The sequence below is a fragment of the Camponotus vicinus genome, unplaced genomic scaffold (genome assembly GCF_025532165.1).
Source record: "Camponotus vicinus isolate PSW18456_S1 unplaced genomic scaffold, iyCamVici1.0 SCAF_1, whole genome shotgun sequence".
NCBI lineage: Eukaryota > Metazoa > Arthropoda > Insecta > Hymenoptera > Formicidae > Camponotus > Camponotus vicinus.
In genome coordinates this window covers 33198106-33218695 of record NW_028141945.1, presented here as the reverse complement: position 1 = coordinate 33218695, position 20590 = coordinate 33198106, and the positions used below count along the sequence as shown (strand labels likewise).

The following is a 20590-nucleotide window of genomic DNA, read 5'->3' as shown; positions in this document are numbered from 1 at the left end:
CTAAACGACAGACTACCGGCCAAAACTGTGCCAAAACCAATTTGGACGACCTCAAGAATGCAAGAGAATCGGGCACACAAGTATACCGGCTTCGAGGGCACTTCGTAATCTTTGGACACGTCGCATCGCCGAGCGGAAAACATGCATTTCTCTCACAACGATGTTATTTAACGCTCGCAATAACGTCGAGCCACGAGGAAAAGTCGAGAACTCGTCGAGTGAGTCATTCGATTTGCGTCGCTCGATTTTAACCCTTGATGCGTGCAAATTTCTCTCTTGATTTACACACACTTGAGTTTTTATAAACTCAATTTTCCTATAACAATTGTTTAAAAAATGTTAATCTTTTAAACAAGTTTAAAAAGATTGATCTTTTGTCACGCTATAGTTTTATATTTTTAATCCACCTACGAGCGAGAAAAAAATTACACCACATATTTATGTATACCCTTCAACTCTAAGCAGAAATGTCAAAGGAAAAGAGAAGGGACAAGATGTCAACTATGTGCACCTGTGAAAATTTTATGAGCAACTATAGAAACTAGGTCAGAAGTCGTATGGGAAGATTGTTTATTCCTCTATTTCCATATCATCTAGACTAAACGATTTCTCTCAATCGGTATGTATCTATATATAAATTACGTGCAATAAATTGCTATTGTAGCCAACATTCCTCAACAAGTTCAGTCTTAATAGTATACACAGAGAAAATTAACGCAATAGTAATGATCATCTAAGTGCCTTATTTTTTGAATATTTTCCTAAATAATACAATAAAGTTATATAACTATATTATAAATATGTAAAAAAATATTCTATGTCCTCAGAGATTTCAAATTTTTTAAAAGAGTTAAAAATAGATAATACATATATCTATAGCATTATTCGCGCTTGAAATATTGTTCAATCACGACAATAATAAGCACGGTTTATTGGCAATCAGGGATGTAGCTAAGGCAATCATTCGATTATAGAGTTGAATTGAAATCGATGGGGTAGTCCTGGTTGCATCATGATGAAACTGTCTGTGTAAACGAAATTGTTTTGCACGACCATATTAATCGTATCCCACCTGTGCCACGAGAACCACACCTATAATCTCTTCCTCTTTCTTTCTTTTTCTCTCTCTATCTATATCCCTTCGAGTGAAAATATTACTCAGATATTGTCGACCGTTGAATATACAGTTAACATTGTGTGATAGGCTGCGCAGTCGTGAACGCGCACGTATATTTTTGTGATATTCATCGCGCTGTTTAAGTTCGAAAAAAATTAATATGCAACGGCAAAAGATGCATAAGTAATGTTTTATTTAAAGGACACATTAACATAACTTCCTGTCGAGTTAAATCCGCGTTGAATCCATGCCGGAATGGCACGCGATTTGCCATACATGTGCTCGTATATTTGCGTTTGAGACACGCGAGACGCCAAAAGTTTCCGCTGGAAATTTGGCAAGGAGACTTAATCTCTTATTTATCGAGATATTAATAAAGTACATTCGATCAATCTCTACCGGTTTGACGCGGGTGACTTCATAAATTGTTGGTTTTGATTAACACATTATATTGAAAATTATCATTTATCAAATTTTCAGCTTGATTATGATTTACGAGAGAAATAAAAAATAGAAAAGAAATTCTTAATCTTATAGTTATTAAAAATATCAGCATTTTTTTCTATTCCATTCTCATAATTATGTATATTTTCTTGAAAATATTATTTTAATTTTTTTTATATGCAATAATTCTGTTCTATCAAAAGAGTAATTTTACTTTGTGATTTTTTTATGTATTAATGATTTTTCGGCTAAACCTAATAAACGAATTGTTAAGAAATTACGGCAACATAATTGAACGCTTGACGGGCGAATTCATTGATAATGAACCAAATATATTGGTTACTACCGGCATCTGGTTACGATCGAAGTTACAATATGTATAGATATAGGTCAAGGGTACGCCTTCATTTCACAAGATAATTCATATAATTCTATCAAACACTGTGTAGCAAATAAATCATTTTTATCTTTACACGTGTACCTTACAAGTTTTAGATCTTTCATTTAGATATACAAAATACAAAGATTATATAAAACAATGAGAAGGATTTATTATATTTAGGTTGAATATTTTCAAAATATTTAACAGCATCAAAATCTTTTTAATTATAAAAATTTGATGAAAATATTCTTATAAACTTGATTTAAAAGTGATATTTTTTACTCTTACATAATTTAATAAAATTGATATTTTTTTCATTTTCTTAATTTAATGGAAATATCAACTATGCATATAAAATGATATTTAATAAATATATCGCTAAAAAAAATAAGCTTCGTGACGCTTCATAGCATCATTGAGCTGGAAGAGGGTTAGAAAGGTGGGATGTTGCAGCATGATAATCATGTGTATACTATATCGTTTGTTGTTCAATACTCGGCGCATCCAACGCATGTTGCACATCGTAGTATATTAATTATAAATTCATCACTTTTCGATGCGGTATCACTAATGAAACAGCTACGTGAAGCGTATTGATCAGACAGAACAGCCACTGCATCAAATTCTAAAATTAACTAAAAGCGATTAGCTTTAAATAAGAAAACATTGTCTAAAGCTTTGTTGAATTTCTATATGCAACATGCATTACGTGCACGTGTCATAAACTTTCATCAACGAAATTATACACTGAATTACTTGATCGTGAGTCTCTTCGGAAAATAAATCAAGTGAAAAATAATTAATTAATTAAGCACGATATTAAATTTATGGAAAAAAATTTCGAGAGATATCGTTATAAGAACTTCTTCATTTCTTTGTAAATAGATTGGAACGATTTATCTTTTACATAATTTGGAAGTTGGAATTGTAAATGTTCATTATTCATGTATATATGAATTAATAAATTATGTAAATTAGTGAGTAAAATTGAGAAAAATAATTTCTTAATTTCCATTTTACTGAGAAATAATTTCCGTAACAAGATTGGAACGTTTGTAATCATGAAGTTTTAAACATAACAACGCGATTTCATTTCACAACAACAATATATTTAATATTCAATTCTACTCCAAATGATATCGCAACATCGATAATCGATAGAATCACCATCGACTATTCTCGAGTGTGCGAAGAGAATTAAGCTCGTAAAACTTCACATGTTTTCACCGCGGTTGACATTTCCCTTTCTTTTCGACACCAAGTAAAATTATCAAGTGAAAATTGTAAACGGCAGAAGAGATGGACGAACCTGACATTTACGGGAGCACGTCCAACAAAAGCAGGTGAGCGATATTCCTCGCTCGCGATCCTTGTCGAATTTGCTTACATAATTCATTCACAGGAAAGTAGCCTGTCGAACGGCGCAAATATGATTTCTCACGTAAAAATGCGAACGACCCTCTTCTTGGCATCGAGCCTGGCCGATTTCATACATGGCATGTTGTCGCGACGCGAATCTACCAAAGATGTATTTCGCACGCGATTTTGCCACATTGATTTAACAAGAACACGAAAGCCGGTTTAATTTCGAAGACAGCTACAACCGCGATGATCGAAATCGTTATCATAGGAAATAATCAGCTTTGCCGTTCAATGTTCTCTCTCATGCGCGTTTCATATCATCCCATTTAATGGCAAAATTTCTAGTCGTAAATTGAATTGAACGCTGATTAGCCAATCGCGAACTTCAAAGAAGGATCGAAAATGTTCCGTTCGCTTTGATTCCCGGCAACGGCATAAATTGCATTAAATACATCCTAAATGCCCATAGATTAAAAGTGCATTTTGTGAGAAAATTAAATATTAATTCATAGTATTCGTTTATAATTTATAATAAAAATTATAATAGAATACACAATGAGATAAACCGACCCTTCGCAGACGCACTATTGAAGAACCAGATAAAGAAATGGGCGAGCCCATGGAACAACAAGACGATGACGAGACAGCGCGTACGGATCGTCGCAGACGAAGGGACGAAAGAAGAGCGCTATGTCGCTGCCAGTACGCACGCAGAAGAACCAGAACCAGAACCAGATCCAGAAGGAGAAGACGAAAAATTGTCTCGCAGAATCCCTTTATTATCTTCTATCTCGAGATGTATTATAAGATGCCTGAAAAACACGTGACGGAAGTCGCTCGGCAGGCTGGCAAAGAATGGTGCGACTTGCCCGAGGAGCAGAGAAAGAAGTATGTACTTTTGGCAGAGAGAGAACGAAGAAGACGTCGCAGGAGACTGACGCGAAGAAGAAGACGCGTTTAGATAGAAGCATTTGTTAACGAGACATAACTTCTGATTGTCGTTAAATGAATTCGGAAAGAATCTATCAATAGCACGAAAGACAAAGGAGACGAATGTGAAAAGATAACTACATTTGATAAAACGAAAAAATATATTGTAAGTTTTCGCTATCAAAATTGGAACACATTCGGAATTTAGATTTTTTATTTTATTTCGAGATTTCTTAGCACACACAGAAAAAAAACACAATTTGCAACATATTATTATATATGTATATTTATAATATATAAGTTTAAAATTTTAAAACACTGAGTATATCGGGTGGAAATGAAAAAGGATGGCGAAACGATTGTAACGAACACGAAGGTCATAAAATAGAAAACACGCGATTCAATTTAATTTATGAACAGTTTTATGTGATAAGTTCAATATTTTTGAAACCGTATAATTTGTAACAAATTTTTAATTCTGATTTTATATACATTATTTTAATAAATATATAAATAGTAAGTGTGCAATTTTGAGAAAAATATTAAAAATAAAATATATCAAAATTAATAATCTATTTAGTAAAAAAGAGAATTTTTATATTTGTGATTGATATTCCTGATATTTGCGTGTAAGTTGAAAATGATATTGTAATTTTATAGTAAACTATATTATTGTGATTAATATCAACAATATCAAATATATAATATAACAGAATATAACTGATTAAATACACAAACGTCAGACGAAATGATAAAAGACTGTATCTTGACTACTACAGCCAGCCTTGTAGGTCGAACGAGGTCAAGGTTGTGACTGCAAGTTACTTCAAGTGCTTCCACATTTTGTTAAAATCTCACAGTTTTTTCCTGCCATAACTCTCTCTATATAAAAAAGGAATTGCATTTATATATAAAATAAAGCCAACTTTTTTAATAATATTTAAAGTTGATCATCTGTCATCGATTTAAATTGTCAAAAAATACTTTTTAAATTTATTCAATTTTTAGACTTATTAAAAATTGATTATGCGTTATAATTTAATTCGATTTCAAAATATGGTAATACATTAACTACTTAAGCGTTTTTCGGGGAAATTGCATACAGAATTTTTCTAAATTTTTTGGGTGATGTTTTTCAATAAAATCATAGATATACATATATACAAGCAATGTATGTGTAATACAACAGTTCGTGCAGTTTATAGTTAACTCGCTTCTTGTGTAAGCAAAGTTTCAACTGCATCGGCATTCATTCATTTTCACACAAACACTATTATATCATTGAAGGCGAACCACCTCCCTATTTCTATACGCTTTTCGCGGACACGCTTGTGGATACATTTATACATTTACCCTCGGCTCCTTTCAAACTTATTGATAACTGTTATACAACCTTGTATCATCTATGTAAAGTTCCTTTCGGAATTATTAATATCAATGAAAATATTTTTTTTAAATCTTTGTTGATACTAAAATTGTCATTTGTATTAAAGTGAAAAATCATCGAAACGTTAATCAGTTTATATATTAGCGATTTAAACAATTTCATCTAATAAGCTACTCTAAAGAAGACTATTTACAAGCAAACGAAATTATCAATGAAAAATGCATTGCCAGTGATTCCTTTTTATGTAAAATCGAAGTGTTTCTTCGTCTTTAATGATAATCACTTTATACCTTTATCGACTACGAGATTTTTCTCAATATTTTTCAGTACAATCTTTCGAACTTTATCTCAAACAAGACAGCTTTCATGATCACTTTTATAGGAGAATTTCTCTCTGAGCATCTCCTTTAAATTTTGAAAATTGCCTTCTTGTCGCGCAATTATAAGCTCGCCCGTAACAAAGTGGAACTTACCGTACGAAGGAATGATACGTCGTCCTGCTCGGAGCCACCCTCGCTATCGGCCATCCCTTCGGCGCGCTTCCACGCGACGGGTCTTCTCTGTCTGTCTCACCTCTACGCGCTCGTATGTGCGTACGCGTACGCGAGTGTGAGTAACTCGCGTGTTCACTCGGTGTCCAAGGCACCCTTATCAATATTGGAGCGGTCGGTCATGCACGGTCTCGCATGGTCGGCATGTTCCTGTCACTACACCGGGATTTTTGACTTCGTCTCGCTGACGAAGACGATGATGACCACGGCAATGATGATATCGCACTCAACTGTCGTGGAACACCGACAATCACCCACTGCTGGTCGGAGGGCACCCAGACCGCTCGCCGACGTTCCTCGCGCACGCGCTCGACACCTTTAATCAAATTCCGCATGCTCGAGATTCCGTTAACGCAAAATCCCCCCTTTTATGCGACCGTATTACACGATTTTCACGTTGTGTAGCTGTCTGTCTTATCGTGAAATATTGTTGTCCATATAATTTTATTTCTTTAGGAGAATGAATTTGAATAACAACAGACAGGAAAGCTGATGGATTTCAAGGATGAAGGCATTGTCAACGAATCGTGTGATAATAAATCAAATTTATCGAGCATGAAGGTCGAAATAATTTTTTGAATATTTCTTTTAAGGAGGAATTCATATTCTTAGATTTTTATGTGATATATATATTTTATCATTATGATATATACTTTATTTTTAATTAATGAAAATCTGAAGAAAGAGAGGAAAATACGTTATTTCATTTTATATTAGTGTTTGTGTGTCTTTAAATTATCTCTATTAATTTATAAACCTATCAATTAAAATTTTAATTAATTTATAAACTCAAGAAATATTTTAATAAGTATATCGCAACGTATCCGTTACGATAAGCGTAAACACAATTCGTAACTAATTCAATCCATTAATACTGCAAGCAAGAGAAGCACAAATGCACCAACTGAATATTCTTGCTTCAATCTGTGTACATTGGTTGAAGAAATACCACTATCGATCCAGAATTATCGATATTATTACATTGAGCGTAAGCAGTGAATAGAATATGAAGTGTTATGACACAAAGTTAAATCATACTTAACACAAAGCTGAGCTAATACAGTCATCATGGCTTTAAATCTATACTTTAATATGAATGATATTTATTTAATATGCCACATTGCAATAATAATGCAATCCAAACAACACAATGCAACAAGAAACGCAAAGAAAATGTAAAAAGAAATTACAAGATGTTTCACTCATATCAGCATATCTTATTTATTGAGAGTGCATGAAATCTGTCGAAATCTTTTTAATAAATATACAATAAAATTACGATTTGATAACGACAATTGTAATTTATTGATACTAAAATGTGCCCGGTTGATTTTACCTTCTCTGAGACTCTATTTCCAGTAACGCGACAAAAATAGATGCATCCGCGATGACTTACCGAAATATCTTTCACTTATCGATAGTAAATTTTCAATTATTGCGCTTAATGCGTTAATCGAAAGTTAAGATCTTCGAAAAATGAAAATTTATTTGAAAATTCTTTTGCGAAAATGAATATTTCGCAAAAGGATTTTCTAATAAATATTCATGTGGAGGAATATATTATTTGCATCGTGTTCGATAAAATTGTTTCTTGATGAATTAAATAAAAGTCTCATAGAAAGTCGATAAAATCTCTCGATACATATTCTATAAATATTTCTTGTAACTTTATCCTTTGTTGCAATATTGAACGTATTATATCATGGTCGATATGATTTACTGTTATTTCTACAAATATTATTCAATCATGATACAGCAACATTCCTTTGAAATAAAATAAAATTATAATTTTTAATTTAAAATATTCATGCCATAATGAAACATTTTACTTTAAACGATGTATACTGTTACTTTTATCAATATTATTTAGTTATAATGTTATAAATGTGCATCAAGATTAAATAATCTAAATAAATAAAATAATTTTGATTTTAAAATTTTCATGGAATAATAAACATGTAGCAATAAGTGTAAATTATCGAAATAATTTAATTTTACAAGCCGATTTTAAATTCTAATGACAATTGGAATATAAAAAAATCACTTAAATATTTTTTATGATAGTTTTTTTTTTTGGCAAAGCTATTCCAGAAAGCGACATTGCATAAGAATCGACAAAATCGAGTTTCTAATTTTAGAATAAGAAACGTACACGGTTGTCTACTGGATTGAGAATTATGCGAAGATACTTAATTCAAAATATGAGATATATTAAGCTTGTTCAACAATTAATTGAACAATTAAATATTCATTTAATTAAGCTTATTTCTAAAATTAATGATGATGTAGCGTGTAAAACTATATTACTGTACATGCATGGTATTTATCAATATTACAAGTTTACTGAATAGCAGTGTATGATTTATATTCATAACAATATCCCCAGGGGAATTGCTTCACAAAATTAATTAATTAGGTAAAGAAGGAAGATTACATATTACGCGAGAATAAAAACTACATTCTTCCCTCACGCGCTATTCAAAGCATCACTCACGCACATATACGCAGCACACACGACACATGCACGCACACATACACACTCACATATTACGGAGGATACACGGATATCATTTTTTGGAGACGTAATCCAGTCCGAAAAAGAAAAAAGAGATTAATCATGACATTCATCCTGAGAAAACTCACCTCGAAGTAACACTTCACTTCTCTTAATTCGCGTGCTCGTCTCACGATCTCGCGGAAGGATTCTCCCCCCCCGCGTACGATAGATCGTGCGTGTATAGATCGTTCGCGTTTAGTCAAGGACTTCTTTGGGGCGCCGAGCTTCTCGTTTTCCTGACTACAGGAGATCGGGCACCCGCGACGAAATTTCTGTCGAAGCTCGAGGAGCTATGTCGAGCCGAGCGGAGCGGGACGGAACAAGAGCGAGCGGTTCTCCGGCGGTTATTTTCAGCCTCGAGCCGAGCGATCCGCGCCTCTCCGCGCGCTTTGCGTCGTACTTGAAAAAAATCGCAACAGGGCGACGTCGAAATCACCTAAGTCGATTGTCAGTACAGCCATAGGAAATAGATAGTGAATTGTAAAACATCTACCAAACAATCTCTTTTGTGACGTAAAATTTATATATTATTTAAAATTAATATTATGTATTTATCTATTATTTCTTGAGCGACTTGCTGTACATTTACATCCCAAGAAACTTTCGAAGATTAATTTAGATGCTGACGATATAAGATTCTTAATGATTACAAATCTGCAAAAATCTGTTAATATAAACAATCATTGTATTACGATTTTATATTGATAATTTTAATAAATTCGCACAATACCAGCTTCCAAATTTAATTCGGCTCTGATTTAACACAATTTATTTATAGATTTGCTCATATTATCAATAAATTTTTAATAAATTAACTCTACATATTGTGTCAAATAATTTATTTGCAATAAAATATCGACAAATCGTTTAACAATAACGAATTTATAACATTCTCAAATTACAGCAAATGACTATTATAATCTTGTGGCCCGTCTTTGTCGCCACCAATTCTTGCCAAGATTTTGAACATGAAATAGATTAAATTCTTCAAGAAATGAAGTATCATCTATATTTATTATTATCTCTTTTTAATGACGCCATAATATTAATAGTTATTGATTTATATATCCATATATTGTAATCACAATGACAGTGGTATAATTGGCAGCTACAATTAGCAGATGATTGATGGGCAATTTATACAAGTTTTTAACAGTATTTTATTTGAATTTGGCGCCACATATTAATTCTTTGCGCAGAAGCTGACGTGTCTTGACAGAACATCTGATCACAGCTGACGCGCATATCGTCGTGTGCTTATTCATTTACTTTCACTCTGTTAGGTTAACGTTTTTATTAGTCACAAAATAATGTTGGGAAAAATAAAAACAAAGCAAGAAAAAAGTGGCGGTAAGTAAGAAAATTATCATAAAATTAAATTCAAATGGCAAACGATAGAAAGTTAGGAAATATCATAAAGACTTTTCTGAGAAAGGTTATGTTTGTTATTTATTTGCTATCTATTTGTTATTTATTTGCTAAAACTATTGCAGTGAATAAAAATTAATAGAGAGATTGTGAATAAAATTAATTATTCAATTGATGAGCAGTACATGAATCATAGACTAATGAGTTAAATTTCATATTGTCAAAAACAAATTCATGTCCAAGCAAAATACATAATAAAATATTAATTATAGCAAAGATTTTAAATGCAATTGCAGAGCTCATTGCGTATAGTGAGGCAGCAGTTGTAAACAATGCTGCAGTTGTAGAATATTGTAAAATATCAATGGCAGCTTTATCAGGTGGTACAGCTGGCTTGCTAGGATTAACCGGGTTATATGGATTTGGATTTTATATCTTTGCAGTTTTCGGACTATGGGTAAGATTATCTTAATACTATTAACAATAATTGTATATAATATTACAAGCATCTTTATAGGCAATGTTACTGATGAAAGCTGGTGGCCAATGGAAAAAGTATTTTATTAGCAGGCGGCATTTATTAACAAGCGGTTTCTTTGGAGGACTTTGTGTATCCTTTCAAACAATTCATAAAAATAAATTTTATTTTCAGACATTTATTTTCCTTAATAGCAATTGTTCTGTGACTGCAAAACTTTCTACAGACATACGTATTATTCTGGACGTATCCTTTCCTACAATAATGCAAATAATATATATATATATATTTCTGCACATACATATATACCTAAAATTAATATACTATAAATTTCTTAATGATGAATCAGATTTTTATATGGAATGGTTCACGTTTATTGAGAACGATAGTGGCAATTCACAGCGTTTATGATAATGCAATTATATAAGTACATAAGTATCATAAAGTTGCATAATTAAATATAAGCCAGTCATAAGAATTGTTGTATTTTTTTCACTCAAGTGTTTTAAATAAATAAGTAGAGTAAATAAGGGATAAAATGTTCATATGATATTGTATATTGATATGTACATACAATATACTTTTAATTATATGATAAAACGATCACGACATTTATTATCAAATATTTAAATATAAAAATAGAAATATCAATAAGTCAGTGCAATAGAAATATAAGCAGCCGTTATTTATTGAATGTATAATATATTTGCATAATAAATTATTAATCACTATCTTAATTTAGATTACCGATAACCTTACATATTTATATATGCGACATTTATGAACATATTTGTATAAATAATCAATCACTATTATCTTTAAAACTCCTCGGTTTAGAATTAAGACATTAGGAGACAAAAAATATGTAAACTTTTTTTTGCAGAATATATTGTATTTTAAAATAAATTAAGCAAATTTTTATGTGAAATTATTTATACATGTCTTTTGAAGAAGAAAACTACAAGTACTCTGCAACGATTATGATAACGCAATTATGTAGATACTTAATATCATATAGTTATATAATTACATAAGTCATTCATTAAATTCCTTTCATTTTCACATGTAAGAAAACGTATATGTCTAATGCACGAAAAAGATTCACATAATTTCTCGCTTTTAACATCAATCGTTGTGATAGCTAATCATTGTCTCTAAAAAATCAAGCTTCCATTATCCACATTATATCTAATATTTCTTCTTTAAATATTACTGATTGATGAATAATTTAAGCGCTTTGAAGATTATTTGCTTGCTATTATCTGATTGTTAATAATTTATTATATCTTATATTTCTATTATATTTTACTGTACATTATTATTCTGATATTAATATTCTTTAATATTTCAAAGTAGAAGAAGAGTTCTCACACACTAGAAAAAAATAAGATACATTTTTTGTTAGTTTTGTACTTATCATGCTCACATTTTCTATTTCAACATTTAGCACTTTTAATTCATTCGCTCTCTACTATTAATTGTTAGCGCTCACTATAAAAACAAAGTCATATATTAATATAAATCATCAGATAAGAGATTCATACCTATAATATTCTTAATAATTATACATATTTTAAATAATACAATTATATTCTGAAATATATTAAATTTAACATTTAATTTACGAGAAAAACTTGATTTCGGCAGTGAAAAAATCGTATTACATACGACAAAATAGCATTATGAATTCGCTGAGAAAATCCAAAGATTCAAATTTTTGTCTCGGAAGTTTGTTCATGTGTTATTGTCTCTTCTCGTTGGCAGCCTTCGGTAGCAATTTCGAGGGGTTTTCCGATTTCCAAGCCTTCTAATCTTCGTTCCTCGTCCATCTTATCTAATTCTGCTTTGCTTAAATGATAAACTATTCCGGCTCCGTAACCATCGCCCAGAACGTTGATTGAAGTTCTGATTCGATCACTTAAAACGAAGCGCTTGCTTTAATTTACAGAGAAACGATAAAAATGTGTGTGTAACTTACAGCATCCAGTCGATTGCGAATAATAGAGAAACATCATCCGTAGGGAGACCCAAGGCGGTTAGCACCAATAGCATAGTGACCAATGCAGCACTGGGAATGCTTGCAGCTCCGATACTTGCCAAGGTAGCTGTAAGGCTGTAAAAAATCAAGATAAATATTTAAACAATCGAATTCAAGAGAATTCAAGAAATCGAATTCTTTCTTTTAATTTACTAATCAGATATATCAAGAGTCTTTTATTAATAATAATTTCAAAGTAATTTATATATATATATATATATATATATATATATATATATATATATATAATTATTATTAAAAATATTAATAATATATAATACCATCATTAATAATATATAAAATATCATCAACTAATAATATAATAAAAAACTTAACGCTATGAATTATGCATACCTGACTGTAATGACTTCAATGAATCCTAATGAGATTCCATTCAATTGTGCGATGAAGATTGCAGCCACGGCTTCATAAAGAGCCGTGCCATCCATATTCACGGTAGCACCAACTGCCACGACGAAACGCGTCACTCGTGGATCAATCTTGTTATTTTCTTCGAGACAACGAAAAGTTATAGGCAAAGTTGCTGCACTATAATCATAAATTCATAACATTCGAAGCAACATCTTATTTTATTACCTTGAAAGATAACTTGAAGTTATTTAGCTATAAAATAGATAAAAGAAAATTTAAGTTATTTTCCTAGAAAAATCTAAGATTGCCTCAAAATCAATACGGGCCATTCGATACAAATGTTTGTGATATTTACAAGATTGTAAATTTGTATTTCCATTATTCAATTATGCTACATTTTTATTAAATTAATTTATCTAAATAAATAAAATAAATTGATTTATATCAAAATTAAACAGTCCACATAACATATAGATATGAATGCATCTCATCTCATGATAATTGAATTAATTCTAAAGTCATCTTTGAATAGACTGAAATCAATCTTAAGATAACAGTGAAGAATTAAATCTAATTATATAAACATTTTTTGAAAATATTTATATATATACAATATGCATATAAAGTAAATCGATTATTACCTTGAAGCTGTACCCAACGCAGTCACCCAGGCTTGCATCATGCCTCTAAAGAACACTGCTGGATTTTTTCGAGTTATAAACCAATAGATCGTCGGTATTGTGATGATCGCATGAATCATCAAACCCAATATTACTGTTATCATGTATAGACCTAACATTTGAGCAGTTGCCGCCAGATTTGTAATAGACATAATTTTTCCAGCTATCAAACACATAATTCCGAACGGAGAATACCTGCAGCGATTGTCGATTATGTTGTTCAACGGAAAATAGCAAATAACAAAAAAGTAACAAAATTAATTTTTATATTTTTATCATTAATTTATATATTTTTTCTCTCTTCCTCTAGTTTCTTAAGAAAAGTTTAAGATACGAAAATAAAATTTTTTATTTATAAATAGATAATACATTGAAGTTTCTATGTTTTTATTTATGATGCAAATATAAGTTATTTCAGTATTATTTCATACCAGACCACGATGATCGTGACGAGTTTCATGATAATCTCGTTTAGCACCACGAAGAAGTCCACCATTAGCTTGCCGTGAGGTCCTATCTGACCCGCGAGCACACCAAAGATAATGCAGAACACAATCATGCCCATCACGTTCGTGCCGTCCTTATAAATCAAGGTCGGTTCTAATATGTACTCGCTCTGATTCAAATTGCCGATTACGACCACCTTTTTTTTCACGTAGGAAGTCTGAACCTGCTGGAAGCATGCTTGTACCAGGTTCTCCGGCACCATGTTTCTAAGAACGAGAGATTGCGAATTTTGAAAAGTGAATTACGATCGTGAAATTGACAGATTGCTTTCCTATACCGAATTATATCGAGGATCGCGTCTATAGTGGAGACTTTAGTCTCCTCGGCTTTCACCACTGCCGCGACCGTAGTTTTGATCTTCGGATCACCCGGATGGATCATCAGCACCATCGCGATGCCCACTATGGCGGCGAGAATAGTTGTTATCGAATAGTATGTTAACGCTCTGACCCCTATCTTTCCTGATCTTTGAACGTCTAATTGTGCCATTCCTGAAATTAATATATCGCCTAAATATCAAATTTTAATGGAAACTACGAAAAATAGAAAAACGAACTAAAAAATAAAATTTCAAATATATAATATTAAATTTGATTTCTGCTACATTAGTGAAAAACTTTGTTTGAAATAAGATTCTTCTTCTTTAATATTTACATAATTAGATATTCACATAATTAAATTTCTTGTTTCTTTATTGATTATTTCCTCAATATGAAGTGGAGTGTAGACTCATAATTACCCGAGATTAGCGACGAAATGATGAGTGGCAAGATAAACATCTTGAGCATCCGCATAAGGATCTCTCCTGGAAAACTCATGAGAGTTATAGATTGCGGCGTGAAATCGGCTAATCGCCCTAAAAACCCAAGACCTAGACCCACCAAAACTCCAGCGATGGTCAATGCCAAAAGCAAGTTACTTTTCATCCATTTTATCACCTATATTCCCCATAGTAAAATTTAATAAGTTTTTCTCATCCTCAATATTCGATCTCTTTTTTCTTATATTTTACAAATTCTAGGAAATTAATTTCACTTTGTTTTTCTTTTATTTTCACCGCAAAAATGATCAAATTAAATTGAATAAAATTAAAGGATAATATTTTTAGAATATTATGCATAAGCTTCTAGAAGGCTTACCACCCGTAATCTGTCAAGCGCCGTTACTTTACGCTGCGCTTTCGCCTCGACTTCTTCTTCCGATGTCATCTTTTCGATATCTTCTTCTGTGCACGACCTAGAAGATATCTCAAGTGAGAAGCAGCTCGAATTATCGATAAAAATATGAGAAATCTTTTACATGTGGCCACCCTCCTTGACCTCCGAGGTTCCGCGAAGAACCGCAACAGCGCCGGAAATACGATGTCCTAAAGACATTTTTTGAGTTTCAAAGGCACCGGAACTTCAAGATTTTGTGAGGTGTCTCCTTCCGTAACGCGACGGATATCGGGATAGATTTTGTGAATCTTCATCCCGCGGCTTTCATGACTGTGTTACATCTTTCCATAGCGTGAATCATCTTGATTTATTCAGATATCAACGATGTCAATTTTTCTGTATTATTAAGTACGAAAGAAATATGTGTATATTTTTCTTTATATATGTATATATATATATAAAATTAAATTATTAAAAATTATTAAAAAATAAAGTTATCATTTATCATTCTCTTTTCTGCAGTTATCATTTACTTCTAAAGCATTTAAATGAATAAATAGTTTCTAAGCATTCTTTAAGTTTATAGCAACAAAAGAAAACGATGAATTTTAATTTAAAAAATTTACTCCACGTTGTAAGAATGATTATAGAAAATCCTCCGTTCTTATCTTCTATTTTACTTCCTTTTATTCACGTTTTCCAGAATTAAACTCTGTAAACCAACACTTCTTTTCGCGAATGATTATCGAAGCACGTGCAAATCGTTTGATAGCGCATCGCGACACACAATGCTTTCGCGCGGACCACCGGGAACTATCACGAGCGTGCGAGAGCCAACACTGGTCCTGAGGAAACGATGACGGGGTAAGACCCCAAAGGAGGTCACACCCGATCTGTTACATTCAGGATCATTGCACCGTTGCGTCGATTGCGGGCGCGAATGACATCCGCAAGGCTTTTCGCGCATGCGATCAGTTGTCGAGATCGGATAAATATGCCGGTAGGCTTTAGGTATCGCCGCGGATCTGCCTGCAATCAGGCAGATAATGTGCCCCATCCAGGAAGCTGATTAGCTTTGCGCGTCGAGGAAGGCCGGGGAGCGTGAGGGAAGCAAAAGGCGCATATCGAAAGGGGGAAAAGGGGGCAGAGATAGACAGAGATGCACGATCGGAGAGAAAGAGACCGGTAGATCACAGGAAGAAGGCACTCATCGCGGTGGGTCGCACGGCACCGAATAATAAAGTCGGAAGGGAGAAAAATGCCGCTACTCTATGATGCGTTTTGCAGAAATTATCGATTTGTTTGATTTAGAAGAATCGTTGCTTTTGATATTGGCATATATTATAAACCAAAGCAAAAAAAAAAGCAAAACGAGAGTGATATCTTAAACAATAACGAGTGTGAAGAGTGTTGAATGTTATCTCATAATTTATAAGAGCTTACATCATACAGATCCGAAAAATGAAACGTAAAATCACGGAATATTATATAAATTCGTATCGAGATACGCGAACATTGACAGATAAAATAAATACTTATGACATAACATATAATAAATAATAAGATATTACTTATACACATTAGAAATTTATAATTTTTCTCTCTGTATTCCCGATGTAATAATAATGATCACATTGATGAGCTCTTTTATCAAAACTATTTTATTTCTTCTGAAATATTTCCGATATTTCGGTTAAATATGAAAATTATTAAATAATATACATATTCAGCTGAATTTTCATAACAATATTTTCAAATTAATTATCGAAACTGTTAATTTTTTAAGTGATAGTTTGTGATGAAAAGAGACAGTTACTTAATACTTGTATATGATTATTTTAGATGTACGTAGGATACGATCATTTATAAGACCCTTTTGTATATCCGTTGGGAAGTAACCTAATTCCTCTAGCAATGACGGCTATGAGTGACTATATATAGACTAACATCGGGTTCACGGTGATAGTATAATACGAGGACAAATCAAATATCCCCACGATAACGCAGTTAACATCTTGTAATTTCCGAATTAGTGCGAGCTTCAAGATTAATTAATAATACGTTTATAGTAAAATCATGTTACAATTATTGTCACTCGTGTAATTCATTTATATATATAAATTGTATTTTATATTCTATATATACTATATATTTTGCTACTTTCTGTCAAAAAGAGAAAGCAGCTTTTCTTCTTTTCCTATCTTCGTAATCTATCTCTTAAAGTAAAATATAAATTAATTGAAATTATTATTGCATATGATTTAAAGTTGTATATACACAGCCTATAAATCATGTAATCGTATAATATAATAAGCTATAACGTATAATCTATTAAGATCATTTTTATTAAATTACATGGAAGATTGAAGATTAAAAATTGAAATTTGATTAATCAAAACAAAGGAATTAAAATTTCTTTATTTTAATTGGTCAAATTTCAATCTTCATTTTTAATCTTTAATATTGCCTTCATTACTATTAAAAGATCTCGACAAATATCGAATTATTGACTTCGACAAATGTCGAAATAGTATCAAATTTACAGTCTGTAGAATTCATCAGAATACCTTCTATAATCATTTATTCTCAGGCATTTTTAAAAGCTGTTCAAATCACTGTAATCTTCTTTCCCTTAGTCTCTCAATTACTGCCTCTTTTACTTCCAATTTATTAAAAAATATTAATATAATTATATATATATGCATATATACATATGTAATACATAATTTTGGTATCTCTCTTAGTCTGACTCTTCTCCTTCGACCTGTCCGGTATGGGTGACCCTACCAGTAACTACGGCCGATATTCATAATTCACTCTTATATTTAAGATCGTCTTAAGTAAGTTGGAAAATGTTATACAACTATTTTAATAACAGAATGAAATCTTAAGACGCGATCTAAGAATATACTTAAAATGATCTTAAATATAAGAATAATCTATATGAATATCGGCGTACATTACCGCCAGCATAGGTCTCAGGTTCACGAGAATATTCAAACCTCCCCACCTGGCAAAAGCCTTCGTTAAGGTAGAGAAACATCGAGGAGGAAAAATTTTTTTTATTTTATTTTTATATTCTTTTAATACAGAGTTTCCAAACAGAAAATATAATACACATATGAAATACATATTACATAATTATAATATATGCAACGTAAATTACAATTAATTTGCAATTACATAAAAAACACATTACAAAATAAATTAAAAATTAAATTATTAACTAACATAAAAATATTAACATAAACATATTAAATTATTAATTAACATAAAAATAATTACATTACAAATATATATATATATATATATATATATATATATATATATATATGTTACAAAATATATGACAAAATATAATACAAATTTAATATAAAATATAATTCGAAATTTAATACAAAATAATTTATTACATGGAATAATTTATTACACGAAAATGTCCAAAATATACGTATAATATAAAATTTACTAAAAATTTTTACATAGTCCAGACGAGACTGATCAGCGAAGATTAATTACGCGACATTTATTATTAATAATAGATATGCAATAATAGAATTTAATAAGTTTTATATAACGTAAATAATCGTGATCAAAAGAATCATTAATAAAATTATTGATTGTTTCTTCGATTGTAAAAGAAAGTATTTGCATTATTGGCGCATTTTGTATAGATTATCAAAGGAAATATTCAAAATGAAAAGATAGAATAAACTTCGAAATCAACAATTAAATTACTAAATAAATCGCGATTTAAAATTCGCGAGAAAACGCGACGAATAAATAAATCGACAATAATCGGAATATTCGATTGCAAGATACGCATAATTTTTATAATATGATAATCAAAACCATCAATAGACACGAGTGCGATATAATTATTATCACACAAATGATGACAGACGAAGATATTTTGGCAAACATTTGTGATCCGTATTGTTTAGGAACATAAAATTCACTGTCCGATTTATTTGCGATTAATGCGCAACTTTATACGAATTTCACGATTGAGAATAAAATACATATCCTATTTCGCGCATGATTAGCTGAATAAGATGAAATGAGCTCTATAAGCTTTAAAATATAATTAAAAATCGCGTTGTGAACACGTATAATAGAAAATAACGGAACGAATGATTTTCAAAGTCCCTCTAATAATCGAATATGTAATTGTAGAGTTTAATAAGATTTAAATAATGTAAAGAATCACGTTTAAAACAGTCATTAATAAAATTATTGATCGTCTTTTAAATTATAGAAGAAAATATTTGCACTACCAGCATTTTGCACGAACTATTACAAACAATGTTCAAAGACGTGGAAAGATAAACAAAGTTTGAATGTAAGTCAACGATTAAATTATAAGATAAATCGCGATTTAAAATTCCCGAGAAACCGCGACGAATAAATAAATCGATAATATTGGGAATATCCGATTGTGATATGTATACCTTTTATAATATAATAATCGTAGCGCCTCAATAGACATTATAATCGCGCGCGATATAATTATCACATAAATGCGAAGATATTTTGACAGGCAATTTGATGTCTGTAATATTTACGAATACAGTGCTCACTGTCCAAGTTAATTGCGAATCATTATAAAATAAATCGCGACTCGAATTCACGAGAAAACGCGACGAATGAATAAGTCCATAATATGCGGAATATTTGATCGCGATACGTATAATTTTTATAATATAATAATCAAAGCTCTCAATAGACACGTGCACGATATAATTATTATCACGTAAATATATAAAATCGAAAATATTTCGACAAACATTTGAGGTCTGTAATGTTTGTGAATATGTAATTCACCGACCGATTTACTTCCGAATTTTTATAAGATAAATCGCGCTTTTAAATTCGTGATAAAACGCGACGAATAAATAAATCCATAATGTTCAAAATATTCAATCGCAGATACGCGAGTGACATATCGGTAATCTGATAAAAAGAGGAGCGACCTTAAAAATGGAAAACGATTAACATCTTGTTTCTACATCAGATTTCGCAAGATCAATCTGCGAAGAAAAGTTAAGTGATCCATTGAACGTCGGGAACTTCATTGTAGGAAGGAACGAATCCTTGATCTTCCGAACTATTCCCGATAGCAATGATTTTAGTAATAAATCAACGACAATTATCCCTCATCATTATCTTCAATTCACGAAATTGATATGCACATCAAAAAACATGTTCTTCCATTATTAAGAAATATATTTCTTTATTGAAAATTAAATGGATATAACGA

At 31.3% G+C, this 20590-nt stretch overlaps 4 protein-coding genes across 29 annotated transcripts in view; 2 read left to right on the top strand and 2 right to left on the bottom strand.

The window, feature by feature from the left end:
• The window catches only part of Ryr (Ryanodine receptor), a 40161-nt gene extending 31129 nt beyond the window's left edge, over positions 1 to 9032 (bottom strand). For all 23 annotated transcript variants that reach the window (XM_083083209.1, XM_083083216.1, XM_083083247.1 and 20 more), the window contains exons 1-2: positions 8817 to 9032; positions 6096 to 6489 (exon numbers count right to left, since the gene is read on the bottom strand). In XM_083083209.1, the coding sequence (XP_082939335.1) occupies positions 6096 to 6149 (54 nt within the window). In that variant the 5' untranslated portion in view covers positions 6150 to 6489; positions 8817 to 9032. The remainder of the gene's footprint in view (positions 1 to 6095; positions 6490 to 8816) is intronic.
• Positions 3132 to 4755, top strand: LOC145962393 (uncharacterized). Its single transcript, XM_083083459.1, has 2 exons — positions 3132 to 3286; positions 3885 to 4755. Exons 1-2 carry the CDS (start codon positions 3243 to 3245, stop codon positions 4264 to 4266), a joined length of 426 nt encoding a protein of 141 aa, XP_082939585.1. The 5' UTR covers positions 3132 to 3242; the 3' UTR covers positions 4267 to 4755.
• A 904-nt stretch (positions 9033 to 9936) lies between the features above and the next one.
• Emc6 (ER membrane protein complex subunit 6) lies at positions 9937 to 11313 on the top strand. Of its 2 annotated transcripts, XM_083083195.1 has the most exons (5): positions 9937 to 10080; positions 10395 to 10555; positions 10616 to 10708; positions 10803 to 10822; positions 10926 to 11313. In XM_083083195.1, exons 1-5 carry the CDS (start codon positions 10041 to 10043, stop codon positions 10954 to 10956), a joined length of 345 nt encoding a protein of 114 aa, XP_082939321.1. In that variant the 5' UTR covers positions 9937 to 10040; the 3' UTR covers positions 10957 to 11313. The 2 variants fall into 2 exon arrangements, with proteins under 2 accessions (XP_082939321.1, XP_082939317.1); XM_083083191.1 differs by lacking the exon at positions 10803 to 10822.
• A 793-nt stretch (positions 11314 to 12106) lies between these two features.
• Positions 12107 to 16484, bottom strand: Eaat-2 (excitatory amino acid transporter 2). Of its 3 annotated transcripts, none has more exons than XM_083083175.1 (10): positions 15957 to 16484; positions 15473 to 15726; positions 15313 to 15409; positions 14913 to 15111; positions 14451 to 14664; positions 14098 to 14379; positions 13628 to 13861; positions 12969 to 13163; positions 12555 to 12689; positions 12107 to 12493 (listed from the first exon to the last, which is right to left on the bottom strand). In XM_083083175.1, exons 2-10 carry the CDS (start codon positions 15547 to 15549, stop codon positions 12286 to 12288), a joined length of 1641 nt encoding a protein of 546 aa, XP_082939301.1. In that variant the 5' UTR covers positions 15550 to 15726; positions 15957 to 16484; the 3' UTR covers positions 12107 to 12285. The 3 variants fall into 3 exon arrangements, with proteins under 3 accessions (XP_082939301.1, XP_082939312.1, XP_082939307.1); XM_083083186.1 differs by having other exon boundaries at positions 15473 to 15691; XM_083083181.1 differs by having other exon boundaries at positions 15962 to 16484.
• Between the last annotated feature and the right edge of the window lie 4106 nt (positions 16485 to 20590).